At 45.4% G+C, this 27,054-nt stretch overlaps 1 protein-coding gene across 1 annotated transcript; it reads right to left on the reverse strand.

The window, feature by feature from the left end:
- Positions 1-2,866: 2,866 nt before the first annotated feature.
- Positions 2,867-27,054, reverse strand: ZBTB8B (zinc finger and BTB domain containing 8B). The gene is made up of 4 exons (XM_058718205.1): positions 26,973-27,054; positions 19,922-20,937; positions 8,010-8,188; positions 2,867-4,329 (listed from the first exon to the last, which is right to left on the reverse strand). Exons 2-4 carry the CDS (start codon positions 20,895-20,897, stop codon positions 4,012-4,014), a joined length of 1,473 nt encoding a protein of 490 aa, XP_058574188.1. The 5' UTR covers positions 20,898-20,937; positions 26,973-27,054; the 3' UTR covers positions 2,867-4,011.

Here is a 27,054-nt window from a genome sequence, read left to right on the forward strand (position 1 = left end):
AAGAGGGTGCCAGAAAGATGCCAGATATAAAATAAATCATTAATGGTCTGTGTTGGACCCAACTATTAATTTACTTATAGAGATGTCACCAGCCCCATTCATTACACCCCAAAGACACTGTGCAATTATAAATATTGACCGCTAACTGTGAACATAAATTTAAAACAGAGGATAGTTTATGATTCGATAGTCTAAATAAAGGGATTATCTCCATTAAAAGTGATAGAATTCAGTGGTCCAGTTAGTACTAAAGTCAGCATACAAACTCGAAACAGCCAATTGGAAATGCAACAATCTGAGACATTACAGAAAGAATAATTTAAATATTAAGCTTCATGTTCCATTTTCCTCCCAGTAATTTTGCTACTGTAAAATGTAATAAGGGGCACCTGGGTGGCTCAGTAGGTTAAGCGTTCCACTCTGGATTTCGGCTCAGGTCATGATCTCACAGTTTGTCTGTGCTGACAGTACAGAGCCTGCTTGGGATTCTCTCTACCTCTCTCTGCCCCTTCCCCGCTCATGTGCATGCGTGCACTCGTCTCAAAATAAATAAATAAACTTTTAAAAAAATAATAAAATAGGGGCACCTGGGTGGCTCAGTTGGTTAAGCGTCTGACTTCAGCTCAGGTCATGATTTCGCAGTCTGTGAGTTCAAGCCCCACATCAGGCTCTGTGATGACAGTTCAGAGCCTGGAGCCTGCTTCAGATTCTATGTCTCCCTCTCTCTCTGCCCTTCCTCTGCTCATGCTCAGTCTCTCTCTCTCGCAAAAAATAAATAAACATTAAAAAAATAATAATAAAATAAAATGTGCTAAAATGACGAGAACCTAGTAATGGTTCTGGGAGTATGAATCAGATCAGAGTTTCTTCCTTTCTTTCTTCCTTTTCTTCCTTCCTTCCTTCCTACCTTCCTTCATTTCTGTTTCAACGTTTACTTTTGAGAGACAGAGCTCTGTCAGCACAGAGCCTGACATGGGACTTGAACGCATGAACCATGAGATCATGACCTGAGCCAAAGTTGGACGCTTAACCAACTGAGCCTCCCAGGTGCTCCTAGAATTTCTAAGTTTCTACATCACAAACCTAATCAGAGCTTAGGCAAGTTATGAACAATTTAGCCTCAGCTCCTGATTTTACTAATTCCACTCTTTTCCAAGACTCGTGGGAGCATGAGGGCCTACGAAATATTATGAAGGTAAAAGGTAACCTAAAACATAACACAAAATTAAGTTCACTCATTAAAGGTCATTTTAAAAATCCAACTTTATCTGATGGTAAGGTTCCTCAGCCTTGGTACTCCTGACATTTTGGAGTAGAAAATCCTTTGTTATAAGGGGCCATCCTATGCGTTTTAGGATGTTGAACACGAACCTCATCCGGCTGCCGGCAGTACCCTGCCCTGAGTTGTAACAGTTGAGGATGCCTCCAGACATTGCCAAAAGTCCTCTGGGGGACAAAATCACCCGCAGTTGAAAGTCACTGTCCTAAAGTGAAATTGCTAGTGTAAATGTGTTTACTTTGGACCCAGCCATATGATTAAGTCATGGAGTCACTGAAGAGGTTGCTCTACCAAAGAAAGTGGGCACAGAAGTTGAACTGGGAGGTAGAAAAGTCACATTAAAACACCAGAGATAATTTAGGTGTGCCTGGCTGGCTCAGTTGGTGAGACATGCAACTCTCGATCTCAGAGTTGTGAGTTTGAGCCCCATGTTGGGTGCGGAGATTACTTATAAATAAAATCTTAAAAAAAAAAAAACCATCAGAAATAACTTAAACAGAGCAAAAATATCAAACCTAACTCCTTGCAAAGTACACTTCTACACAATCGATTAGGTTTCCCATTTGCGAAGATCCCTCCTTTTAAACAACAGCTAATATTTCCATTTCAGGGAAGAAAAGTGTTTCTGGTCCTTGATAATTTCTAGTCTTCAACTCTTGATCTAGAACAATAATTTTCAAACTATCTGTGGTAAAAGACCAGTTTTGAGGTTTCCAACCTACTACAGGCCAACACATGGTCCTGCTGTGTAGATTGGTATCGAAGAATTCACAGACCAGCTGTCTGGGGGCCACAGTTTGAGTAATACCATTCTGGAGTTCTAATCTCTATTGAGAAGATGATTTAAGCACATTTTGAACTCTTCAATGACTAACATTCACAAGCCAATTTATAATGGTTTTATTATTATTATTATTATTATTATTATTATTGCTCAAGAGGCAGAAAGGTGATTTCACTACCTTTGGAAACACAACTAGACTAAAATTAAAGGAAGAAAAAGGGATTTCTTTTAAAAATCCATTTTGGAGGGCGTCTGGCTGGCTCTCAGGGTCATGAGTTCAAGCCCCACGTGGGGTGTGGAATCTAATTAAAATAAATAAATACTTTTTAAAAATCTATCTTTATGTCTTTATCTTTTTGTCTTATGTCTTTAATATAAGACAAAATTATGAAAGTGCCTTGAATATCCCTTAATCCCTAATATTTCCTGCTCTTCAGCCTTTTATTTATTTTTTTTCTTCAGCCTTTTAAAGAAGTATACCCTCTTCTGTTAGAATAACTGTGTTGGCTGCAAAGATTTTAAAAACCTGTTCTTCTACCAATCTTCTCTTTCCCTCCAGAGGATCTTTTAAAAGGTAAAAGATGTGTCTGACTCTTGATCTCAGCGCAGGTAATGATCCCATGGTTTGTGAGATCGAGCCCTGCATCAGGCTCTGGGCTAATATCCCGGAGCCTGCTTGGGATCCTTTCTCCCCTCTTTCTCTGTCCCTTCCCTCTACTCTCTCTCTCTCTCTCTCTCTCTCTCTCTCTCTCTCTCTCTCTCTCTCTCTCAAAATAAATAAATCAACTTTAAAAGGCAAATGATTTAGAAATATAACTTGTTTATACAGGCTCACACTTTCCCTCCAATTAAAGTTCTATTCATAATCGAAGTAGAAGGCCGTCAGCAGGGGCTACATTTCCACATTACACAGCAGCGGCTCTTGAAAATGGCAGGAAAACACAGGGAAGGGGTTTGAGTTTCATCCAAATGACTTGTTTTATGATCACAAAACAGGTTATCTGTGTGTGCAGACCGGTCAGATCCCAAACTAAACAGGGAAACCACCCAGACTTGGGCTCACAGTCTCCTTTCTCAGGACTAACTTAAAGTTGAACTTAGCTGGGCAAGTCAGAGTGCCCAGGAGTCTCTCAGCTCATTTCCATGCTTGCGTGCACATAAATACTCCCAGCCATTAAAACTGAAGTCTTAGAAGTATCTTTACACTCATGGAGCCAAACAGCCCTGCCTGCCTTATATCAGTGAAGCTTTGTCTTTAAGACTTCACCAGAGGGGCTCCTGGGTGGCTCAGTTGTTTAAGCGTCCAACTTCGGTTCATGGGTTCAAGCCCCATGTGGGGCTCCGTGCTGACAGCTCGGAGCCTGGAGCCTGCTTCGGATTCTGTGTCTACCTCTCTCTCTGCCCCTCCCCAACTTGTGCTCTCTCCTTCTGTCTCTCAAAAATAAATAAATGTTAAAAAAAAAAAAAAACTTCACCAGAAAATTAAAATATGGAATCCATCAGGAGAAGCTTGGCAAAGGTAAGACTGATGTCAAAATATTTTTGCCTACATTTCCAGAGAAAAAGGGTGACAAAAAAAAAAAAAAAAAAAGGAATCTGGAGGAATGAGACAATTAAATGTCTCAAGCATGGAGACTTTCTTGTCTTTCTCCTAACCAGAGTTTGGGTGCACGACAGGAAAAATGGGAAGCCTTGGGGCAAGCATTAATTCACTCAGAATTAACTCAACAAGGTCCTCAGAAAGCAAGGGCATTCCAGTAAGAAGTCATCAGTCCTTTGAGTCACAAAATCCAACCTTCACCGTGTAATGTAACAAAAATGTAACGATAGTATGAAAACATGTTCCTCTCGGGGTTCCACAAAATTGGACAAATGGTGGCTTTTGAACATAGAATGAGCAACAACAAATTCTAAAACCTCTCCCCCTACCCACCCCCAGAATTTTCCGCTACGTAAGTGTCTCTTGATCTGACAAGTTGGGCCGAATCTGCTGTCTGCCATCAGAATCATCTCCAGCGGGGTCATTTTCCTCACCAGACTCCACATAGATTGGCCAGTCATTGTCTGTGTCACTCTTTTCTTGGCTTTCGGACGAGGCCTCCACCAGGCTAAGATTGATGGGCATCAAATCGTCTTCATCATCGTGTGTGTCTGTAACACAGGTGCAGCTGTCACACAGCCCGAAGCGCCGCAGTCCCTGGGACAGGTGACTCGTGAAGGTTCTTCTGCAGCCCTTGCAGATGATTGGACGGTTGGATCTATGGACCTAAAATTACAAGCAGACACAGTAAACGTTCTCCTGCTTGCTCTCTCTGCCACAGCCTCAGCCTCACGACGACGGTGTTTCCACCCCCAAGGCCATTGGATATGCGAGGAACGTGCCCACCCCCCATTGCCAAGGCCTCCCCTACTACTAATACCTTTGAAGGAACTCTTCGCTGATGCTCTGGGTCAGGTTAGGTCCCCAGCTATATATTCCCACCTATACTCCTTCCTTTGTTGATTTTCTAACAAATTATTGGTAAATTCACTAGACTATAAGCTCCAAGAAGGCAGGGACCATTCTCATTCATGTTCTCTGTCACATTTGTTACTATATCCCTATGTCCAGCATATAAAGAGCATTCAGGAAACTGATGGGGATTTTAAGCATGGCTTTTTCTGTACCTGGGACTATCTAGTTATTAGGGAGGCAGACTTGTTAGATGGTATCTTCTCCATATGTGGCAGATGTCTCATTCTTAACTCTTCATTGATAAATACATTCCTTACCTAGGAGAAGCACTTTGCATACTAGAAAAAGGAACCTGATCTCCTACCCCATGCAGCAACTCCTCAGGGCAGCAGCCCCAGGGCCCCCCTCCATATAAGGGACTATCTAATGTGTGCGCTATTCAGGAGCTCCAGCCTAAAGGAGCTCTGTGAACCAAAGCCTCTCCTGTAGAGACTCTGGATGCAGGATAGACACAAGAGGTAGAGACAGAGAGAAATGGTGGAGGACAAGGGCCAACAGCACTATACTCAGCTTGCTGGAGCTGCCACTACATCCTGGCCAATGTCCCTGTCTTCCATGGGGTCTTCTGGGCTTCCTACACTAACCCCACAGCACTTGAGCCAACCAGAATATGTACATGACCTTTGCAACCTGATGGTGCCTTTGAATACCACCTCTTTAGGCTTAAGTAGACTGGACTTTGTATAATGTGGAAAGATAGAGGGAATGAGGATTCCAATCAATGAAACATCTTAGGGGCACCAGGGACCTGTTGCTGCCAAGACAGACTGGAGATATAAATTGAGGAGGAAAAAAGACAAACAAAAACTTAAGACCATGGAATGAAGCTACTTTCAGACAAGTGTGCTGGGGCCAGCCCTGAGAGCAGAGGCAGTCAGTAACTTTGTACTTATCTTAAGTCTGGATTCTTTCAAACCCATAATTCACATTCTATAAAATTCACCTTTTTTTTTTTTTTTCTGAGAGAGAGAGAGAGGAGCAGGGAAGAGGGCAGAGGGAGAGTGAAAAAGAAGCTTAATCAGGCTCCATGCACAGCATGGATCCCAACGTGGGACTCGATCCTATGACCCTAGGATCATGACCTGAGTCAAAGTTAAGAGTCGGACACTCAACCAACTGAGCCACCCAGGTGCCCTGAAATTCACCTTTTTAAAGCAAACAATTCAATGGGTTTTAGTACGCTCACAAGGTTGTGCAACTATCACCACCATCTAATTCCAGAACATTTTTTTTAATGTTTATTTATTTTTGAGAGAGAGAGCATGAGCTGGGGAAGGGCAGGTGGGATGGGCAGAGGGATGGGGTGGGCAGAGGATCCAAACCAGGCTCTGTGCTAACAGCAGAGAGCCCAATGCGGGGCTCGAACTCACAAACCATGACCTGAACTGAAGTCGATGCCTAACCAACAGAGCCACCCAGGCACCGCTAATTCCAGAACATTTTCCTCACCCCAGAAAGAAACCGTGTGCCCATTAACTGTCACCCCGCTACCATCCGACACCCCTCTAGCCCCTACTAACCACTAATCTACTCTATATGCATGAGTCTGCACATTTTGTATATTTCATATAAATGAAATCATATAATACGTGGCCTTTTGTGACTGGCCTCTTTCAAGCAGCATAATGCTTTTAAGGTTCATCCATGTTGTAGCTGTATCAGAACTTCATTCCATTTTATGGCTGAATTAAGGGTCCATTGTATGGATAGGCCACAATTTCTTTATTCATTCATCAGTTGATGGACACTTGGGTTGTTTTCACTTTTTGGCTACTGTGAATCATGCTGTTGTGAACATTTGTGGGCATGTACTTTTTTGTGTGAATGCATGCTTTCAGTTCTCTTGGGTATATACCTTGATGTAGAATTGCTGGGACCTATGGCAATTTTATGCTTAACTTTTTAAAGAACCACCAAATTGTTTTGCACATTGGTTACACCATTTTACATTCCTATCCGCAGTGTATGAACATTCCAATTCCTCCACATCCTTGCCAACACTTTTTTTTTTTTTATAACAATTCTAGTATGTTTGAAGTGGTATCTTACCGTGGCTCTGATTTGCATTTCCCTAATGACTAATGATGTTGAGCATCTTTTCATGTTCTTATTGGCCATTTGTATCTCTTCTTTGGAGAAATGTCTATTCACATCCATTGTTTAATCTGGTTATTTGTTTTTTATTGTTAAATTGAAAGTGTTCTTTATATATTCTGGTTACTAGATTTTTAGCAGATAAGCGGTTCACAAGTATTTTCTCCCTTTCTGTGGGTTATCATATTCTTGATAGTGTCCTTTGAAGTCCAAACCCATTTTTATGTTTGATTTCCCAAAGACTGATTGCCTTGCTCAAAGATGATCTTAAATACATGCCTTCCTAAATGGCCTGAGTGCCTTTTAGCTGGTGGGAATTAACCACTCACCTGGGAGATGGGCTCCCGGGGAGTAGCCAGTGGGAGGGGAGGTCACCTTGGTCTGGAGCCCTGTTTGCTGCCCACAGGTGGCCTTATGAAGGGCGGCATGTACTTTCCCTATGTCCAGGTACTGGCATTAGGTGGGAAACTGAGGATACAGCTTTCTCACCTTTAGTATCACACTGGTGAGAACAGACCCACAATCCCCTGTCCAAGCCCCGCTGTTCTCTGCCTTATGACAACCATCCCTAACTAGGATCTAAACTTTCTTGAGTCTAAGAAAACTGGTCTGTAATCATATAAGTTTTAACTTTCTCTAAGTGCTACCAACCCAGCTTTAATTTAGTAGAAACATATGTTTAAAATTCTCTGAAAATAGTCCAGTGGACAAAGACACAGAAGACAAACTGTTTTGTTCGTTTTTTAAGGTTTTGTTTGTTGTTTTTTGTTTTTGTTTTTGTTTTTTTTTATTTTTAAAAAAAAATTTTTTTTTCAACGTTTATTTATTTTTGGGACAGAGAGAGACAGAGCATGAACGGGGGAGGGACAGAGAGAGAGGGAGACACAGAATCGGAAGCAGGCTCCAGGCTCTGAGCCATCAGCCCAGAGCCTGACGCGGGGCTCGAACTCACAGACCGTGAGATCGTGACCTGGCTGAAGTCGGACGCTTAACCGACTGCGCCACCCAGGCGCCCCTTGTTTTTGTTTTTAAGAGAGAAACAGAGACAGCGCCAGCAGGGGAGGGGCAGAGAGAGAGAGAGAGAGAGAGAGAGAGAGAGAGAGAATCCCAAGCAGGCTCTACACTATCAGCTCAGAGCCTGATGCAGGGCTCAAACTCACGAACTGTGAGATCATGACCCGAGCCGAAATCAAGAGTTGGACACTTAACTGACTGAGCCACCTCGGCGCCCCAAAAGACAGGCTGGTTTACCCTTACATCAGACAGATGTCGGGAACCCCCTCCCCTGTGTCCCCCGACGCCCTCACCACAGGAGACCTGCCAGTCCAGACACTTACGCTTAGGGCGTGACTCCGCAGGTGCTCCTGTCGAGTGAACCGCTTGCCGCACGTCTCGCAGGGGTAGGGCCGCTCGCCTGTGTGTGAGCGGATGTGCCGCTTAAGGATGCCCTTCTGTTTGGCAGTGTAAGGGCAGAAAGGACACTTGTGGAGCTTGATGGGGACCACCAGCACATCACCTGGGGAACCAAATGGGTTGATTTAGCTGCACTGTAAGCAACAATGACACTGGCCACCCTCCGACAGGTGATCAGGAGCTGGGGAATTCCTCCAGCCCAGATTGAGAGGGAGGACATCAACTCTACCACCAGCCAACGGCAAGACACTGCAAATTCCAAGTCTTTGTCCGGCTCCCCATCAGCCGGAGGGTAAAGGGTTGCAAGGAATGCCATACAGTTCTTACTGGCTTTCAACCTCTGTGGCTCAGTTAGAGATACAGCTTACATCACCACCTCAGTGGTGTCTTCCAGTGGATAAGTGGAAAAGCTTCCCAAAATAACAGTCAATCTGACGGTATCTATTTTGTTTGATTTCATTTTAAGACAACGCTGATTGAGACTTTGTCATGAACCATATTGCATCCCCCCCAATTCATACATTGAAGCCCTAAACTACAGTGTGATTATATTTGGAGATAGGGAGGCAATTAAAGTTAAATAAGGTCATAAGGGTGGAGCCCTACCCTGATAGGACTGGTGTCCTTATAATTAGAGGAAGAGACACCAGAGATCTCACTCTCTCTCTGTTCATGCACAGAGGGAAGGCCACGTGAGGACCAGCAAGAAGGCAGCTGTCCGCCAGCCAGGAAGAAAAAACCCTGCCAGCACCTTGATCTTGGGCTCTGAGCCTCCAGAACTGTGAGAAAACAAATTTCTGTTGTTTAAGCCACTCAGCCTGTCATATTCTGCTGTGGCAGCCTGAACTGACTAACACAGACCTTCTCAATTGATCTCATGACCCCCAAAAGTTTGGAAACCTCTGTTATTGATGGATCACACCCCTGGATCAGGATCCAGGTTCTCTCCCCCTGTCTCTCTCTGTCTCTCTCTCCCCTAGGATCCATGCTCTCTTTGACAGGAGCTCCTAAGAACAGCTTCCAGGCACATGCAGAAATGGTATGCTATGGCACAGACCGTAAACTAGAATTCGTATTAACTCTATATACCTGAGATCATCAACTATCCAGGGATTCACTTAAATCGTTTTCCAACTTTTTTTTCCCCATCTTACATGTACAACCATTATGATTGGCAACACAATTAATCCACAGGTATAAAAACTGTTCAAGTTTCCCGAGTTACCCTTACTACAGTATTCCAAGATGTGTCCCCTCTATCCACGCCCTTCAGGACTTTTTGTAGACCTTGGCCATATCACGTCACATAGGAAGGCACTAGTGACTCAAGCTTTCCAGGCACTGAAGCCTGGGTTCAGGCCCCAGCTGTACCACTTACCAGACGTGTTACCTTGGACATCTCACGTAACTTCTCTGTGCCTTACTTTACTCATATGTAAAATACGGATGATAATAGTCCCCACCTTAAAGGATTATGGTAAGAATGAAATGAAGTAACACTTAAAGCACGGCACCTGGGACAGGGTAAAGGCTCATAAATATCAGCCATTTTTGTCACCATCATCACACAAACACCAAGTCCTTGGTGTCCTTACTGATGAAGTAGGCCAGGCTTCTGTGGTTTCTTTCAACACTGGAGTAACTCCTTTTCTCTGGGACCTTCTCGGGATACCGAGCTGGGCTTGGTCTCTTCCAAGGTGCTGCCAAAAGTATGGCAAGCTGAACCGCAGGTGAGAACCCCACATCATTCTACATAAGGGTGGAGATTTTCTCTGGTTTCTAGTTCCCGTCCGATAATGCCTAACACTCTTCATAATCTATAGTGAGTCCAAAGGGGTTTCCTAGAATAAAAGCAGCAGCTCGTGGCTCATCACTATATACATATGTTAGATTATTTTAGTTCTCATTGGTCACACTGGGGCTGAGATGCCAGTTTCCTGCTCCCTCCTCAGGGGTTGTGGAACCTTCTGGCCATCTATCCTCACCAGCCTGGTGTTATACTTTACCTTTCTTCTCAATTATCTACAAAAACATTAAGTAAAATGGGTCCAGTATTAGTAGTTGGAAAGACCAATTGTTAACTATTTCTCCACCAGAAAAGTAAGAATTAGCACACTCCCCTTCCCCTCTCATGATCTGATTTTACCAACACAAACGTTCATCTGAATGCCCAACACTGCGTTAACAAGGTCCATCATTACCAAGACACCGGTTTCCTCCCTCAAGAAGTTAAGTTTAGCAGGACAGAAAGACATGTGAACAAATTCATACAATGTAATGTAGCACATGCAAATTTCAAAGTGACGAAGAAGTATAGACAGGAAAGTAATGAATTCTCTCTAGGAGTTCAGAAAAGGATTTCACAGAAGAGTGATCTTTGAGCAAGATTTAAAAGAATTTTTTTTCATGTTTATTTATTTTTGAGAGAGAGACAGACAGAGCATGAGTGAGGGAAGGGCAGAGAGAGACGGAGACACAGAATCCGAAGCAGGCTTCAGGCTTCGCGCTGTCAGCACGGAGCCCGACGCGGGGCTCGAACTCACCAACCTTGAGATTGTGACCTGAGCCAAAGTTGGATGTTTAACCAACTAAGCCACCGAGGCATCCCTCTTGGACTTTATTCTTTAAGCAGCTAGAATCTTAAGGAGGGGGAGTACATGGTCAGATCTGAGTTTTAAAAGCTCCCTCAGAGGGCAATGCAGGGGAAGGATTTAAGAGAGGCAAGATGAAAGGCAGGAAGAGAGGGGGAGAGGATGAGAGATGTCATGAATTAAAGCAAAGAAGTAAAGTTAACAGCATGCGGTGACCACATGGGGGAGGGGAGAGAAGGGAAAGAGAAGATTCAAAATGACACAGATTGTGGGTCCGTTGATTTGGTAGATGACAGTGGAATAAACTGAGGCAGGGAACACAGGAGAAAAAGCAGGTACTGGGACAATGAGGGGTTCAGTTTGGATTTTACTGTGTTTGGGGCAGCCCCATAGCATCCATGGGGGAGTATCTGGGTTAGACAGATACATCTGGAACTTAGGGAAAGAAGGGAAGAATACAGTTTTGCAAATCTTCAGCAAGTTGGACCTGTTGCTTTCATTGAGACCTGGCTCTCCCCTGAACACCCTGCTTCCCTTACCCCATAACCCTGACACCTCTGGGTCGGAGGTGAGTAGGATCCTCCTTGTGCTTCACTGTCATCTCCAGACCACTGTCCCTCCCTCCATCTTCAAAAACCTTAAGATCTTTTGAAGCTCACACCATCGAATGACAGTGATGAGAGAGCATGAGGTGGGCTAAGGACAAAATGCAAGCTAGCACACCCTCCTCCCCAGGTGGGACGTGTGTGATAGTCCTTAGGCACTCCTGGCTGCCTAAGGACAAAGGAAATGGCCAACTGACAGAGATCACAGTCTTATAGGACATGGGTTTACAAATATCTTAGTAAATTGCAAGAAAAAGGCAATCTTATCCACAGCCTAATCTCCAGAAACCTATAGACTCCATTTCCTGGAGCCCCAACATCACCCCTCAATAGTGATGTGGGAAACAAAGGCAAGAAGGAAATGGCAGGTAAAATTACATTCCTTATAACCTGCAGCCCATTGACAAATACTTGAGGCAAATACAGAGTATAACATTTCTCCAGGAAACCCTTACTGTCCTAATGTTAATGCCTTACTTAGAGGGAAAACAACCTTGGCTTGACGATAGCAAGGCCTCAGGTGTCTTAGGAGTCTACTTTAGCATGTCAAAGTCCCTCTGGAAGCCTCCTCCCAAACTCCATACTATAAAACCAGCCATTCTTCACAACCCCAGTGCAGCTCTTTCTGCCCACGGGTCCTGTCCCCAAGCTTTAATAAAATCACCTTTTGCACCAAAGACGTCTTCAAGACTTCCTTCTTGGCCATCAGCTCCAGACCACCCTACCATCACCCCAAAACCTCATCAGTAGCATACCAACCTCTCCTTATCATAGTCATCTAGGAGCCCCGACGTCACCTCATCATTCCATGGAGATTTGAGCACATTGCCTTCACAACATAACTCCTAGCGTAATTCTTGGTGTGAATACTGAAAATGACCCAACACCCTGGCCTCTCTGTTCCATGACCTCCTTTACTCCTTGTCTTCTACCCCATGTCAGCTACCCGGTCCTAGACCAAGAGTTCTTAACTTGATCTGCATATCAGAATCACCTGGGAAAGGGGTGCTCGGGTGGCTCAGTCAGTTAAGCATTCAACTCTTGATTTCAGCTCAGGTCACAATCTCAACAGTTTATGCGTTTGAGACCCATGTCGGGCTCCACGCTGACAGTGTGGAGCCTGCTTGGGATTCTCTGTCTCTCCCTCTCTCTCTGCCCTTCCCTCATTCATGCTCTCTCTCAAATTAAATAAATAAACTTAAAAAAAAAGAATCACCTGGGAAACTTAAAAAATGCTGATGCCCAATCTATGTCCCAAGCATATCTTTTCAGTTTTTTTAATGTTTATTTATTTTTGGGAGAGACAGAGCACGAGTTGGGGAGGGGCAGGAAGAGAGAGACACACAGAATCCAAGCTCCAGGCTCCAGGCTCTGAGCTGTCAGCACAGAGCCAGATGTGGGCTCAAACTCACCAACCCTGAGATCATGACCTGGCCAAAGTCTGATGCTTAACTGACTGAGCTACCCAAGTGCCTCCCAAGCATATTTTTAAAGCACCCTGCTAGTGTATAGTTGGGAGCGGAATCATGGCCCCATACCAAGATATTGCCAGTAACTGCATTTGCTCCATAGTCCACATTTCAAGCACCCCACTTCCCAGTCACCATCTCATATCTTTCCAGCTCACCCCCTAAGTGTCCTTTCTTGGCTGGGACCAAGCCATGGACTATGCTGCCATTTTACTGTCCTTCACCTCCTTGGATCCTCATGCCTCTCCTTCCCCAGTTTAGTACCCACAATCCATCACTGAAATCACTCCTTCACATCCACCCTCAACTGCCTGAGTCCTGTCTCTCCCTCTATCTGTATTCCCCTGGTTAAACCTAAATTCTGGGTAAATCTATGCCTATTCCATACCTGAAACAAGGCAAGCTAACATCACTGGTGAAAAATAACACAACTGTGTGTTCTAGTCTCACTTCAAATCCATCTAACCATCACTCTCTGAGCACTAATATCAGAGCCCTTGGTTCTTCAGGGACGATTCCACACCCTCCCTCTGCTCAGCTCTCCACCCCCGCTGCCCCTTCCTTCCTTTCAGCCACCATCCTTGCTGCTTTAACTGAGGAGAAGCAATCAGAAGAGAACCTCTACATGCTCCCAGCTACCCCAAACTCTCCTATGAACACATGTGGTCTGCTTTCACTCCTGTTCCTACGAACGAACTGTCCTTCCTCACATGCAGAGCCACACTGTCCCTGCCATTTGTACAGGGACCTTGTCTGCCCTCGATCTATCAACTGCCCCTCTCTTCCACCATCAATTATCCTCCCCTCTCCTGGACTATTCCCATCAGCAAACGAACATGCTTTTAGATCCTCCACCTTAATAAAAACCTAGACCTCATATGGCCCTTTGGCTACTGATGCATTTCTCTGTCCCCTTCACAACAAAACTGCTTGAAAGAAGCATCGATACTCATTGTCTTCCCGCCTATATTCCCCAGCTCTGTTTCAGGCCGTTTGGTCTCTTGCTCCACTACTTCATCGACACTACTCTTGTCAAACCCACCAAAGACCTCCCCAGTGATCAGTTTTCAATCCGCCTACGCACAGTACTATACATAGTCAATTTCTCCTTTTTCCTGAAACGCTTTCTCCTCCTGGCATCCATCACTCTCGATTTTCCTCCCACCTCACTGCCTGCCCCCTCTCGGTCTCCTTTACTGGTTTCTCCCTATTTTTCTGACCTTGACATGCTGGCGTTCCCCAGGGCTCAGTCCTTAAATCTCTTATCTTCTCCTTCTACACCTATAAGTTCACGGGATATATAGGTTTCAAATCCCATGGACCCATTAATGACTCCCAAATTTATATCTCAGCTCTGACTGCACCCCCCAACCCGGAACTCCAGACATACAGATGCAACTGCTTACTGAGCATCTCCACTTGGATATCTGAGAGGCGTCACAAACATAACATGTCTAAATCAACTGCTCAAGCTAAAAACCTTAGGGTCATCCTTGACTTCTGTCTTTCTCATACCACTCACATAAGCCATCAGCACATCCGGTTCGTTCTACCTTGAGAGACAGTCCAGTCTTATCCAAGAAGACCACTACCCAAAGGGATCCTTTTTAAAACAATTTTTTTAAATGTTTATTCATTTTTGAAAGACAGAGAGACAGAGCACAAGCAGGGGTACGGCGGAGAGAGAGGGGGACACAGAATCTGAAGCAGGCTCCAGGCTCTGAGCTGTCAGCACAGAGCCTGACGCAGGGCTTGAACTCACAAACTGCGAGATCGTGACCTGAGTCGAAGTTGGACGCTCAACCGACTGAGCCACCCGAGCGCCCCGGATCCTTTTAATATATGTCATTTCAAGTCACTCTTGGCTGAGAACTTCTAGTGGTATCCCTTCTTGGAGTAAGACCCAAAGGTCTTCCCATGGCCCTCAGGGCCCTAGCTGATCCGTGCTCACCCAAATTCTCTGACCTCATCCTCTAGCACCTTCTGCCTCGCCCACTCCACTCCAGCCTCCACAGCACCCTGCTGTTCACCCGACAAGTGTGACCTGCGCTTTGCACCTTGCTCTTCCCTCTGCCCAGAATGTTCTTCTCCCTGATTTACCTGCACAATTTGCTCTCTTCCTCCTTCGTGGCTTCTGCTCAAAAGCAACTTGTTAGAAAGGCCTTCCTTGTCAACACTAAACAAAATAGCATCCCCTTCACTCTCTGTCAACTTTTCCCCTGCTTTTGTTCTCTTCATATTATACACTTATTTATATGTTTGTTGTCTGTCTCCCTGCATTGGAACATCAGCTCCATGAGGACAAGGACTACCTTTTGTTCATGCTGATGAACAGTGTCTGGCGTATAGTCAGTGCTCAATAAATATCTGTTAAATGATTGAATGAATGGACACACAGATCAGTGGGACAGAATAGAGAGCCCAGAAATAAACCTACGCTTACATGGTCAATTAATCTAGGAAAAAGGAGGCAAGAATATACGAATGGGGGAAAGACAGTCTCTTCAATAAACAATGCTGGGGAAACTGGACAGCTACATGCACAAGAATGAAACCAGACCACTTTCTTATACCATACACAAATGTAAACTCAAAATGGATTGAAGACCTAAATGTAAAACCTGAAACCATAAAAATTCTAGAAGCAAGCACAAGCAGTAATTTCTCTGACATCGGCCACAGCAACATTTTTCTAGATATGTCTCCTAAGGCAAGAGGAAAAAAAGCAAAAATACACTATTGGCACTACATAAAAATAACAAGCTTTTGCACAGCAAAGGAATCCATCAGCAAAACAAAAAGGCAACCTACTGAATGGAAGAAGATATTTGCAACTGATAAATCCGAGAAGGGGTTAATATCCAAAATATATGAAGAACTTACACAATTCAACACCATAAAAACAGTATGATTTAAAAAACAGGCAGAGAAAAAAAAAAAAAAACAGGCAGAGGACCTGAATAGACATTTTTCTACAGAAGACATACAGATGGCCAAGAGACACATGAAAGATGCTTAACGTCACTAATCATCAGGGAAATGCAAATCAAAATCACAACGAGATATCACCTTTATGTATACTTGTCAGAATGGCTAGAATCAAAAAGAAATAACAAGCACTGAAAAGGATGTGGAGAAAAAGGAACTCGTGTGCACTGTTGGTGGGAATATAAATTGGTACAGCCACTGTGGAAAACAGTATGGAGGTCTCTCAAATTCCACTACTGGGTATTTACCCAAAGGAAACAAAAACACTAATTTGAGGGCACCTGGGTGGCTCAGTCAGTTAAGCATTTGACTCTTGATTTCGGCTCAGGTCATGATCTCCCGGTTGGTGAGTTTGAGCCCTGCATCAGGCTCTATGCTGACAGCACGGAGACTGCTTGGGATTCGCGCGCTCTCTCTCTCTCTCACTCTCTCTCTCCCTGTTCCTCCCTTGCTCGTGTTTTCTCTCTCTCTCAGAATAAATAAGCTTAAGAAAACCATTAATTTGAAAAGATGCATGCACCCCTATGTTTATTGCAGCATTATTTACAATAGCCAAGATATGGAAACAACCTGTGTCCATCAATAGATGAATGGATAAAGAAGATGTGACATAAACGTGGTGCATATGCACACTTGCGTGTGCACACGTGCGCGCGCGCGCACACACACACACACACACACACACTGGGATATTCCTCAGCCACAGAAAAGAATAAGATCATGTCATTTGCCACTACATACATGGACCTAGAGAGTATAATGCTAAGTGAAATAAGTCAGACTGAGAAACACAAACACCATATTATTTCACTCATCCATGGAACCTAAAAAACCAAATAAATGAATAAGCAAACAAAAAGCAGAATCAGACCTATAAATACAGAGAACAAACAGATGAGTTAGTTAATTAATTAGTTAGCAGCAATGATAAGATGTTGAAGAAGCAAGCCAATGATGGAGAACTGGACACACTGGCATTAAATGACCCTGTGATGAGACTGGAAAGCAATGGGCAGAGGCTAAGAGCAATGGGTACCCATAGTGTCAGAAACCAGAGGAAGAAAGAATTTCAAGAAGGAAAGAAAGGGCAGAGTCAACTACTGAGAGAGGCCAAGTAAGGTAACACTTGAAAATCGCTCACTGGATTGACTCTAGCAAATCTATGACTGACCTCATGGCAACAGTGTCAGTGGTGTGGAGGGGGCAGAACCCAGACCACAGTGAGCGGAGAAAAGAGTAGGAAGTAAAACAGTGGAGGTGACCAATGTAGATGAACTTTCCAAGAAGCAATGGCAGGTGCTGGAACTGGGGTTGGGAGGTCTGGGGGGAGAAGACTTTACAGGAGGACCTTATGATCTGGCAGTGTCTGCTAACGTCAGATATAAGCAATGTGGCTACAGAATTATCGCAACACCCTCCTGACTGTCTCCCTGCCCTTGTCTCCCATCTCCACACCATCGGGTGCTGAGGCCAAATTAATGTCCCACAAGCACAGATCCTGTCCACTTCCAAGCTCAGTAACTATCAAAAATTCCCCTATGCCTACAGACAAAACCTTACCTCTTAGCATTTAAGGTTTTCCATAATCCGACTCCAATCAATTTCTTCCTATGTCTCTTCTTACCCTCAGATGCCACTTTCATAATGCCTCCCTGATCTCCCACGAGGAATCCGGTTCTCCTGCTTCTGGACTACTGTGAAAATCACACCTCCACCTGTCTTCCAGCCCTGGTGACTTTACATCATGTGATGCCAATTACACACATCCCATCTCCTCTAAGACACCATCAGTTCTTTGAGGGCTGGATCCATGTCTGACTTATCTTCGAATCTTCACCAGGAAGGTACTCAAAATATTTGAGCAAATAAATGAATGACCAAACAAATCAGTCCTACTCTGCGCCTTGGCATTTGGAATAAATTTACCCAGGAGCCATGTGAATGGAATAGAAACCTGGCAGACAACAGGCATGGCCAGGGCCAGGGGGGGCTGCCTTCCAACTACCTTGTAGTTGGAAACCTGACTTTACAGACTGAGGGACTGGACTTGAATGAAGATGGCGTAGAGCTGAAGACTATTTCTTGATACGTGTGCTTATGGGCAGAGGGCTTGAAAGATAAAACCATGGCACTGAAATCCATGTGCTGCCTTCAGAGTTTGTTTCAATGAAATGAAGCCAGCCCGGGTTGCTAGGTTTAGCCCTGCCACTTACCAGCTCTGCATTCTCAGGAAATTCACCAAACCCTGTGGGTCTCGGTTTCTCCACACTCATCTGCCAAACTCATGAGGGTCTAATGGATGTGAAAGGGTGGTCACCGTCTGTGAAGTGCTATTATGCACGGAAATGAGATTTCAACCCGTTCCCACAGTGTGTTCACTGAAAACAGCCACTACCTTCTAAATGCTGGTTAAGCCAGTGTCCCTGAGGATCAGAAAGAGCATTTTCAAGTTTCCAAGCCTAATTTTAATCAGACATACAGAGCGTTCTTGCTTTAAAAAATGAAATTAGGGGGGCGCCTGGGTGGCGCAGTCGGTTAAGCGTCCGACTTCAGCCAGGTCACGATCTCGCGGTCCGTGAGTTCGAGCCCCGCGTCAGGCTCTGGGCTGACGGCTCGGAGCCTGGAGCCTGTTTCCGATTCTGTGTCTCCCTCTCTCTCTGCCCCTCCCCCGTTCATGCTCTGTCTCTCTCTGTCCCAAAAATAAATTTAAAAAAAAAAAAAACATTAAAAAATGAAATTAGGGGCGCCTGGGTGGCTCAGTCGGTTAAGCGTCCGACTTCGGCTCAGGTCACGATCTCGCGGTCCGTGAGTTCGAGCCCCGCGTCGGGCTCTGGGCTGATGGCTCAGAGCCTGGAGCCTGCTTCCGATTCTGTGTCTCCCTCTCTCTCTGCCCCTCCCCCGTTCATGTTCTGTCTCTCTCTGTCTCGAAAATAAATAAACTTAAAAAAAAATTTTTTTTTAATGAAATTAAACATCTCAAGACAGCCACTTAGTAACAAATAAAAGCAGCTGATCTCCCTTATCTAAAATACTTTCACTGCTCAGTATTGAAGGCTGAATTTAAATTGGGATTCATTAATTTCTTGGCTTGAGGTTCTGGAAGCTATAGGGTACTTTCATCAGTAAGGTAGCGGCCAAATCTATTTCTCTCTCCAAGACGCTTTACAACACAATTACCCCACCTGTTCAGGAGAGTTAGTCATGTTAACTCATCTCTCAGAATGTTCAGGGGAACAACCAAGTTCTCTTAAAACACAAAAGCCTACAGAAGTAAAATATTTGATATAAAAGCTAGTTTAAGGTTGATGATTTAATTAAAACACACACATCTTTAGATGTATCAACATTAAATTTGTTTTAATTTTTTTTTAATATTTATTTGTTTTTGAGAGAGACAGAGACAGAGTGCAAAGAGGGGAGGGGCAGAGAGAGGGAGACACAGAATCCGAAACAGGCTCCAGGCTCTGAGCTGTCAGCACAGAGCCCAAGTCAGGGCTCAAACCCACAAACTGTGAGGTCATGACCTGAGCCGAAGCCGGACGCTTAACCGACTGAGCCACCCAGGCGCCCCTTAAATAGTTTTTTAAAAGCCTACCAAAGGATATAAGAAATTTACTCACATAAAGCCAAATGCCGACTCATTTTAGATATTCTCAAGTAGATGCACCATCGACCAAAACTGCCTGTCTGCTATGTGCCAGGCACCAAGGTTAACACAGAGAAGAATAAATTTCTTAGAATATGTTCTCGTACATGAGGAAAAAATTCTGAAAACCTTCTCATTTGGTCCTCAATGCTGTGAGAAAGGCAAGGGAGGGATGATTATCTCCAGAACAAAATGGGTTCAAAGAGATTTACTGATTTAACTGAAGCCCCACTGCTGGTTAGTAAAAGACAGTAGATTTTGTCCCACGTCTTCAAACTGCCCTCAACACCCTTATACTCCAGTTGTAGAGGTAAAATAGTAACATACAGGAAGAGACAATGCCCTGCACACAGCAGGTGCTCGACTAACACCCACTGGTGGTGGTGGTGATAATGTGGTGGTGATGACGGTGGTGGAGACGGTGGTGATGACAGCAGTGACAATGGCAATGCTGACGATCATGGTGATGGGAGCCAGTAAGGCACAGGTGTGCGTGCTAAGTGACCGGCAGAGATGCTGAAGGCGAATGGAGCTCACCTGAGTCCTCACCATACCAGTCGGTCTGGACATCCATCACGGCACTCATGGCTCCTCCCGCACCCTCTGGTCTTCCCTCCAAACTTCGAGAAAAGTGATGGTCCACGTCACCTTTGCTCTGGACGGCACCGTTGCGCAGGAGTGCCTCCAGGAACTGCTTCACGTGGTAGTTACCGTAAGCCAAGTCGATGGCCTGGCCACCGGGCAAACCCTCGTCCACGTGGGCCAGGCTGAGTGGGGTGGCATACGGCTGCAGCTGTTCGCCCAACTCCACCTCCACCTCGTCGGCATCAAACTCCACCTTGGGCTCTATCTGTTTGGGCAGAACAGAGAGGTCACTGTCAGCTGGGCCACTGCCCTGGCCGTCCTTCGCCGCCAGTTCCAGTGGGTGGCAGCCTCTGCAGTCACTGCGAGGGGGCTCTCTTGGACAGTCCACCCTCTCCTCTCCCTCGGCCGGAGAGGGGACCACGTTCTTGGTGTCACAGGAGGTCCCTTCCCTGCCTGAACTGGGGCTTCCGCTGTCCACCTGATGAGCCGCCACCGCCGCTGCCGCCGCCGCCGCCACCGCTGCAGCCACGGCAGCCTCCTTCTCCATCTTCCGGCAGATATCAAGGGACGACCTGATGTAGGCCTTGCAGAAGTTCACCACGTCGTTCATCTGCAGGTAGCTGGCCGCCGACATGACTTCAATCACGTTGTCCCCGCACAAATCCAGCTTCCCAGAGTACAGGAAGTCTAAGATGGTGGAGAAGGCATCGGAGGTGACTATGTCCAGGGAGGCGGTGCTGTGCCGCCCGCTGTCCTGGATGTAGTGAATGAGCAGGGCTCGGAAGTAGCCGCTGTTGGCAAACAAAATGTTCCTGTGGGCCTTGAAGATCCGCCCTTCCACAATGATGCTGCAGTCACAGAAAAAGTCCCTCTTTCGCTGTTCATTCAACTCCCCCAAGAGCTTGGCATGATAGGACTGCATCTCCATGTCTCCACCAGCTGCTGCTGCTCTGGAGTCGCCTGGATCTCTGCCAAGATTGGTTTTTTGAAGTTAATTTACCAATTAATTTTTCCTTTCGTTTTCAAGTTTATTTTTGAGAGAGAGAGAGTGAGAAAGCATGAATGGGGAGGGGCAGAAAGAGAGGGAGAGAGAGAATCCCAACTGTGCTGACAGCACAGAGGGGGGCTCGATCTCATGAATCATGAGATCAGGACCTGAGTCAATATTAAGAGTCAGACACTGGGGCGCCTGGGTGGCTCAGTTGGTTGAGCGCCCGACTTCGGCCCAGGTCATGAACTTGTGGTTTGTGGGTTTGAGCCCCACATCGGGCTCTATACTGACGGTTTAGAGCCTGGAGCCTGTTTCAAGTTCTGTGTCCCCCATCTCTCCCTGCCCCTCCCCCCCAAAATAAAATAAAAATTTAAAAAAAATTTTAAAGACTCAAAATATAGATAACACCCAAATCTAAGACTTATAGTTCAGTCCTGATACGGAACTCAGAGACCATACTTACAAGTCTGGGCACACACCTATTATTAATTTATGGAAGCATTTGGTGGGCTAGCCAGCATACATTCATCATTCTTATGGTTTTGGTAGTTTTTCTGGCTTTGATAGAACCACCCTTCCCCCATTCTTCGCCAATGTGTTTTGAAATTTTTTTAATTTTTTAATCTTTATTTATTTTTGAGAGAGAGAGAGAGCGTGCGATTGGAAGAGGGGCCCAGAGAGAGGGAGACACAGAATCCAAAGCAGGCTCTAGGCTCTGAGCCATCAGCACAGAGCCTGATGTGGGGCTCGAACTCATGAGTGGTGGGATCATGATCTGAGCCAACGTCAGATGCTTAACTGACTGAGGCACCCAGGTACTCCATTGGCCAATGTGTTTTGCATCAAGCTGGCCCCATCCCCAGGCTCTAGATATAATAAAGGCCACCACAATCAACGTGTCCCACCTTCTGACCACAGTGATTAGCTGAGAGATGGCCATGTGGCTTGGGTCAGAGCAATGAAAAGCAATGAAATGTTTACTGGGGCACCCAAAGAAGAGCACTCTCTACTCGGTGGGCATGTGGATGTCAAAGATGCTGCCTCACAGGGGTGCCTGGGTGGCTCAGTCGGTTGAGCGTCCCCGACTTCAGCTCAGGTCATGATCTCACGGTTTGTGAGTTCAAGCCCCGCGTCGGGCTCTGTGCTGACAGCTCGGAGCCTGAAGCCTGCTTCCTGAGTCTGTGTCTCCCTCTCTCTCTGCCCCTCTCCTGCTCATGCTCTGTCTCTCTCTGTCTCAAAAATAAATAAGAACATTTAAAAAAAAAATTTTTTTAAGATGCTGCCTCATCACCAAGGGAACCGCCCAACAAAGATGACAGCTCAGTTCAGACAGGAGCAACAGGTGCCCCGGGGACACCATCTGGGCCCCAACTCATGCTGTGCCAGAGGCCAGTTAAGTCCCTTTTTGCCTTAGCTGGTCTGAGTTGGGTTTTCTATCTCTTGCAACTGAGAGACTCTTAACGGATTGACTCCACTATCCTTGGTCCACTCCTCCAAACTTTAGGTCCTAGCCCTCATTGGTCAGGGGACTAAAAGCCTTGGAAGGTACAAGCCACATCTTACTTCATTTGCTATCCCCCATAGCACCTGGCAGAGTGCTTTGGACAAAGTAGGTTCGGTAAGTAGAAAGGAATACTCCTTTCTTAACTGCTAAGTAGAGCAGGTATAAATCAAGTTTACAATCCTTCTGCTACTGAGAAAGACAGATGCTGACCTTCCCCGATCTCCCTCTCTTCCATCTTTTCCCATCACACAAACCACAGAGCCAACCTGTAACAGCACTCCAGCCTGGTCTTAAGGGTCAACCTACTTCAAGTTAACACACTCCTTGCTTGCTGACTTAAGGCCCTTGATCTGTAACAGAACTAATTTACTTTCTTTTAAGACTTGCGGACCACTGGCCTTGGGGAATGAAGGACCAGAACTTTCCTAGGCCACAAGGCCAGCAAGTCTGTTTGAAGCCACCTCAGCTTTCTGATTAGCCCAGAAACATTGAGCAAAATGTTTTTCTTTTTTAAGGTCACGCAAATGACTTTGCTGACCTCCCTTTACACATCTGCAAACCTTGCCCTCCTTTGCAGAAAGAACAGAGTGCTCTTGCACAACCCCCAGGTAACCAGGAACCAGACGTTCTTGCACAACCTCTGAGCACTGAGATAATTCTGTAGCTGGCATCATCAAGTCCTCACACAATCAAGAAATGTCAAAGACCATGGTACTCCCTTAACTGATTAAATCGCTTTAAAAATCCCTGGGTCAGGCAGAAACCTCGGTGTTGGCTTTTGGACAAGAGTCCGCCTTCTCCCCAGGACCCTGGGCTTCTGAACAAAACTCACATTCTTTTTCAATCAAAACTCATCTCTTGAGTATTGGCCTTTAGAGCGACAAGCAGCAGAACTTCGGTTTCCATAACAATCCATTGACTACCCCTTTTCCGTATTGACCCACTGAGCACAGGGAAGTTTCTAGAACCAAGTCCATCATCCCTCTACTGGAATCACAAAAGGCCTGGTTAGAGCTGCCAACCACAACTCACAACTCCTTAGTGCTCTTCCTTTCTACAAATGCAATGCCACAATACCCTAACCAGCCAAAAACCAGGCACTTTCTCCCCACAAAAAGGGCTCTTCCATCGGCAAAATTGATTCCCCATAGTCTGTGTACTAACTACACGGACTATACTCATTAAAGACCCACAAGAACTTTATTAACTGGCAGTTCACACTTACTTTATACATATTTATAACAAGTGATGCATTTCACTTGTTTCAGTTTAGAAACTAGACAACCAATTAGGGAGAGAAGTAGAGAGGATCCTCTATAAGATAGTAAACTGACAAAAGTGAGAGTTGACAGCTAGGAAAAGGTAAAAAATGTTTCTTAAAAAAATAGACCCAGGAATTTTTTCAAAACATCAGCCTGAGGCCATTTAGCTAAGCAACATTAAATGCTCCTACATATTCAAAATGGCCTTAGGACAGCACTAAATTATAGCCCAGGGCTATAAGTGATGGGCTTAAGTCCTCAAGAAGATTCTTATCTGTTTATATTCATTTTAAAGTCAAGGAAGTTATATCATAATTTCTGGAATTTTTTCATCCAAAGTAGTTAAAATTAACATTTGCTTCAGAAAGGAAGAAAAACGTTAGATATCTGCAAAATTCTACGATTCCCAAATAAATCAACCCTGAAAGTTGTCACAGGACTAAGGCTTCACTGTCATTCCCACCTCTTCTGACTTTTCCAACCAAGCCTTCCCAGCAGTTCCTGCTGCTGCCTTTGGCAATCAAAATACGAAGGGAGGGGCACCTGGGTGGCTCAGGTCTTGATTTCACAAGGTTCATGAGTTTGAGCCCTGAATCGGGCTCTGCGCTGACAGTGCAGAGCCTGCTTTGGATCCTCTGTCTCCCTCTCCCTGTCCCTTCCTGACTCACACGCATTGGTGCACACTCTCTTTCTCTCTCTCTCAAAATAAATTAAAAAAAAAAAACTTAAAAAAAATATAAACGGGGTGCCTGGGTGGCTCAGCTGGTTAAGGGTCCAACTCTTGATCTCAGCTCAGGTCATCAGGTCATGATCTCATGGGTTCATGAGATCGAGCCCAGCCTCAGGCTCTGCCACAGCTCAGGGCCTGCTGGGATTCTCTCTCCCTCTCTTTCTGCTCCTCCCCTGCTCATGCTCTCTCTCTCTCTCTCTCTCTCTGTCTCTCAAAATAAATAAATCAACTTTAAAGAAAAAGAAAAAATATGAAGGGAAAATCAAGATATAGGAAAATACAACATTTCAATACCATAGTTTACTCCCTTCCTCAGAACTGAAAGAAAACCTATCAGACTGGTAAAATCACATTTTTCAACTGTCATGTGCTAATATCGACTGGTGATGCAGATGTAACTTGGAACACCATTCTAGAGAGGAATTTTGCAATATTTATTAAAACTTAAAATGCACACTTCTTTTGTCCCAGAAATATCAATATAAAAATTTACCCTTTTGGATGGGTTGCCCAAAAATATCAAATTACAAGTTCAGAGATGTCCATTCACCAGGCTTTTATACGAGCACAAAAGTATAAAGAATGTCCAACAGGGGACAAGTTAAATAAATGAGGTGCAATCACACAGGGGAATACTATGCAGCCACGTTTTTAATGAGCCAGAGTTGTGTGTGTTCGTTATGGATAGGTCATCAAGGTATATTGTGAGAAAGAGACAAGAAGCAAAACAAAATATACCATATGATTCCATCTGTATAAGCATGATTTTTTTCAATGTAGGGTTACACAAGCAAGAGTTAATAGCAGACACCCTTGAGAAGAGAGATTAAGGGTAAGAAGTACGTGAAGGGATCTCCACTTTTCATTTTCAACCTGTTAGAATGTTTCACTAAGTGCATGTACTGCTTTCATTTTTTCTTTTTCAACAAAGGGGGTAAAGGAGGAAGGGCAGAGGAATAAGGAGTTGGCCAATCAGGGAGATAAACCGGTGTAGGCCCAACACTTCTTAGCCGAAGAACAGTTTTATCTACAGGGCACTTCCATCTTTCACTGGAAGATGCTCCTTTCCAGTGACAGTACCCCAAACCCATTTCCTTTGGCTTTCTCTCTGCAAATAATCCAGATTCTGTCGGGTCATGTCAATACTCCTTAACTTGGCAAAAGTCTGTCCACAACCCTTTCCCCAGCCCTGTATTTGGCATATACTGTGGAAATCCTTATTCATATCACTTGCTTTTGGTGCCCTGCAACCGTGGGACAGGCTGAGGATCACTACTTCTCCTTGGAAAGAAGCTCTCTGGATCTACTGCTCTCAGAAGTACATTTAGCCTCACCGGTTAGGGGAACCCCCAGCCCTCTGACTGTTGCAATTCAATTCAACAGTTACTGGTTACATACAAGGAAGGTGCCAGGAATAGAAAAATGAGCCAAGTACATCGTGCATGTCCTCCGGGAGAGAGCAGATGCCAACACTACTCTCTACAGCACACTCCCACGTTCCCCTAGGGAATGCTACCCAGATCACATGACTGCCTTCATGCTGGCACCAAAACCAGCCTTGAATTCCACCCGCCGACTCTGCCAAGACTCCTTCAGTCTCACCAACCTGAGAATAATGAAAACCTGCTCATCCATTGCTAGCATTTACTGAACACCACTCTTCATGAAGCACTGTAGACAGTACTTTACCAGCATTAATTAACTTTTACCTCACACTAACCCAATGCAGTAGATATCATTGTTATACCCTCTTTTTTAGGGGAGGAAATTGAAGTTCAGATTTATAGCTAACATGTGCAAGTCAGGACTGAAACCAAAATTGGTTTGATTCCAGGGTTGACATTCTTAACCGCTATGCCAACCTGACTCCGCATAGGGTTGAGGAAGTCACTCCTCTCCCAACGCATGGAGTGAGGGGGAAGGACACGGGAGAAGAGTTTCCATTTTCACAGAAAAAATTTCAGAGTCAACTGCACCTTGGGTTCACCTGCTAAATTGTTCCCAAGACAAGGGGATCTCCACCCCTTCCCCACCTTCCAAAGACAGACGACCCTGCGGAGATCACCGGAACCAGTTCCTGGACCGGTCTTTGGCTCCTGAGGGTGGGAAACAGGGGCCTTACCCGTCTCGTTGCCTCGTGCAGACAAAGTGACCATCGCTGCGGTGGGCATTGCCCCAACCTGGCCGAGCCCTCGCGTCCCAGCACCATCGCAATGGGCGGGCGCCAGGACCACCCGGCTGGACGACGCGGCGAGACAGCCCAATACCAAGGAAAGGGGGACAGCTACCGCCGCGCCGACACTCCCCACTCTGGAGGGAGGGAAGGGTCGGTCATCCAGCTCAGGTTTGGGTGGCGGGAGGTCTCGGGAGCAGCCAGGGCCGGGAGGTCCGAGGGAGGCCGACCAAGAGTGGAGCTCTCTGCCCGCTCCCTCCACCCAAGGCGGACCTCCTGGGGCGCCCCGAACGTTCCCCAAACCAATGAAAGAGGTAGCGCGAACCCGCTTCTCGACTCTCACCTTTCAGCGGGATCCAGCCTTGCGGCCGAGCTACCGCACACCGACACGCCCCTCTTTCATTCACCTGTCGCCCCCTCCGTGA

Source organism: Neofelis nebulosa, chromosome 2, assembly GCF_028018385.1.
Source record: "Neofelis nebulosa isolate mNeoNeb1 chromosome 2, mNeoNeb1.pri, whole genome shotgun sequence".
NCBI lineage: Eukaryota > Metazoa > Chordata > Mammalia > Carnivora > Felidae > Neofelis > Neofelis nebulosa.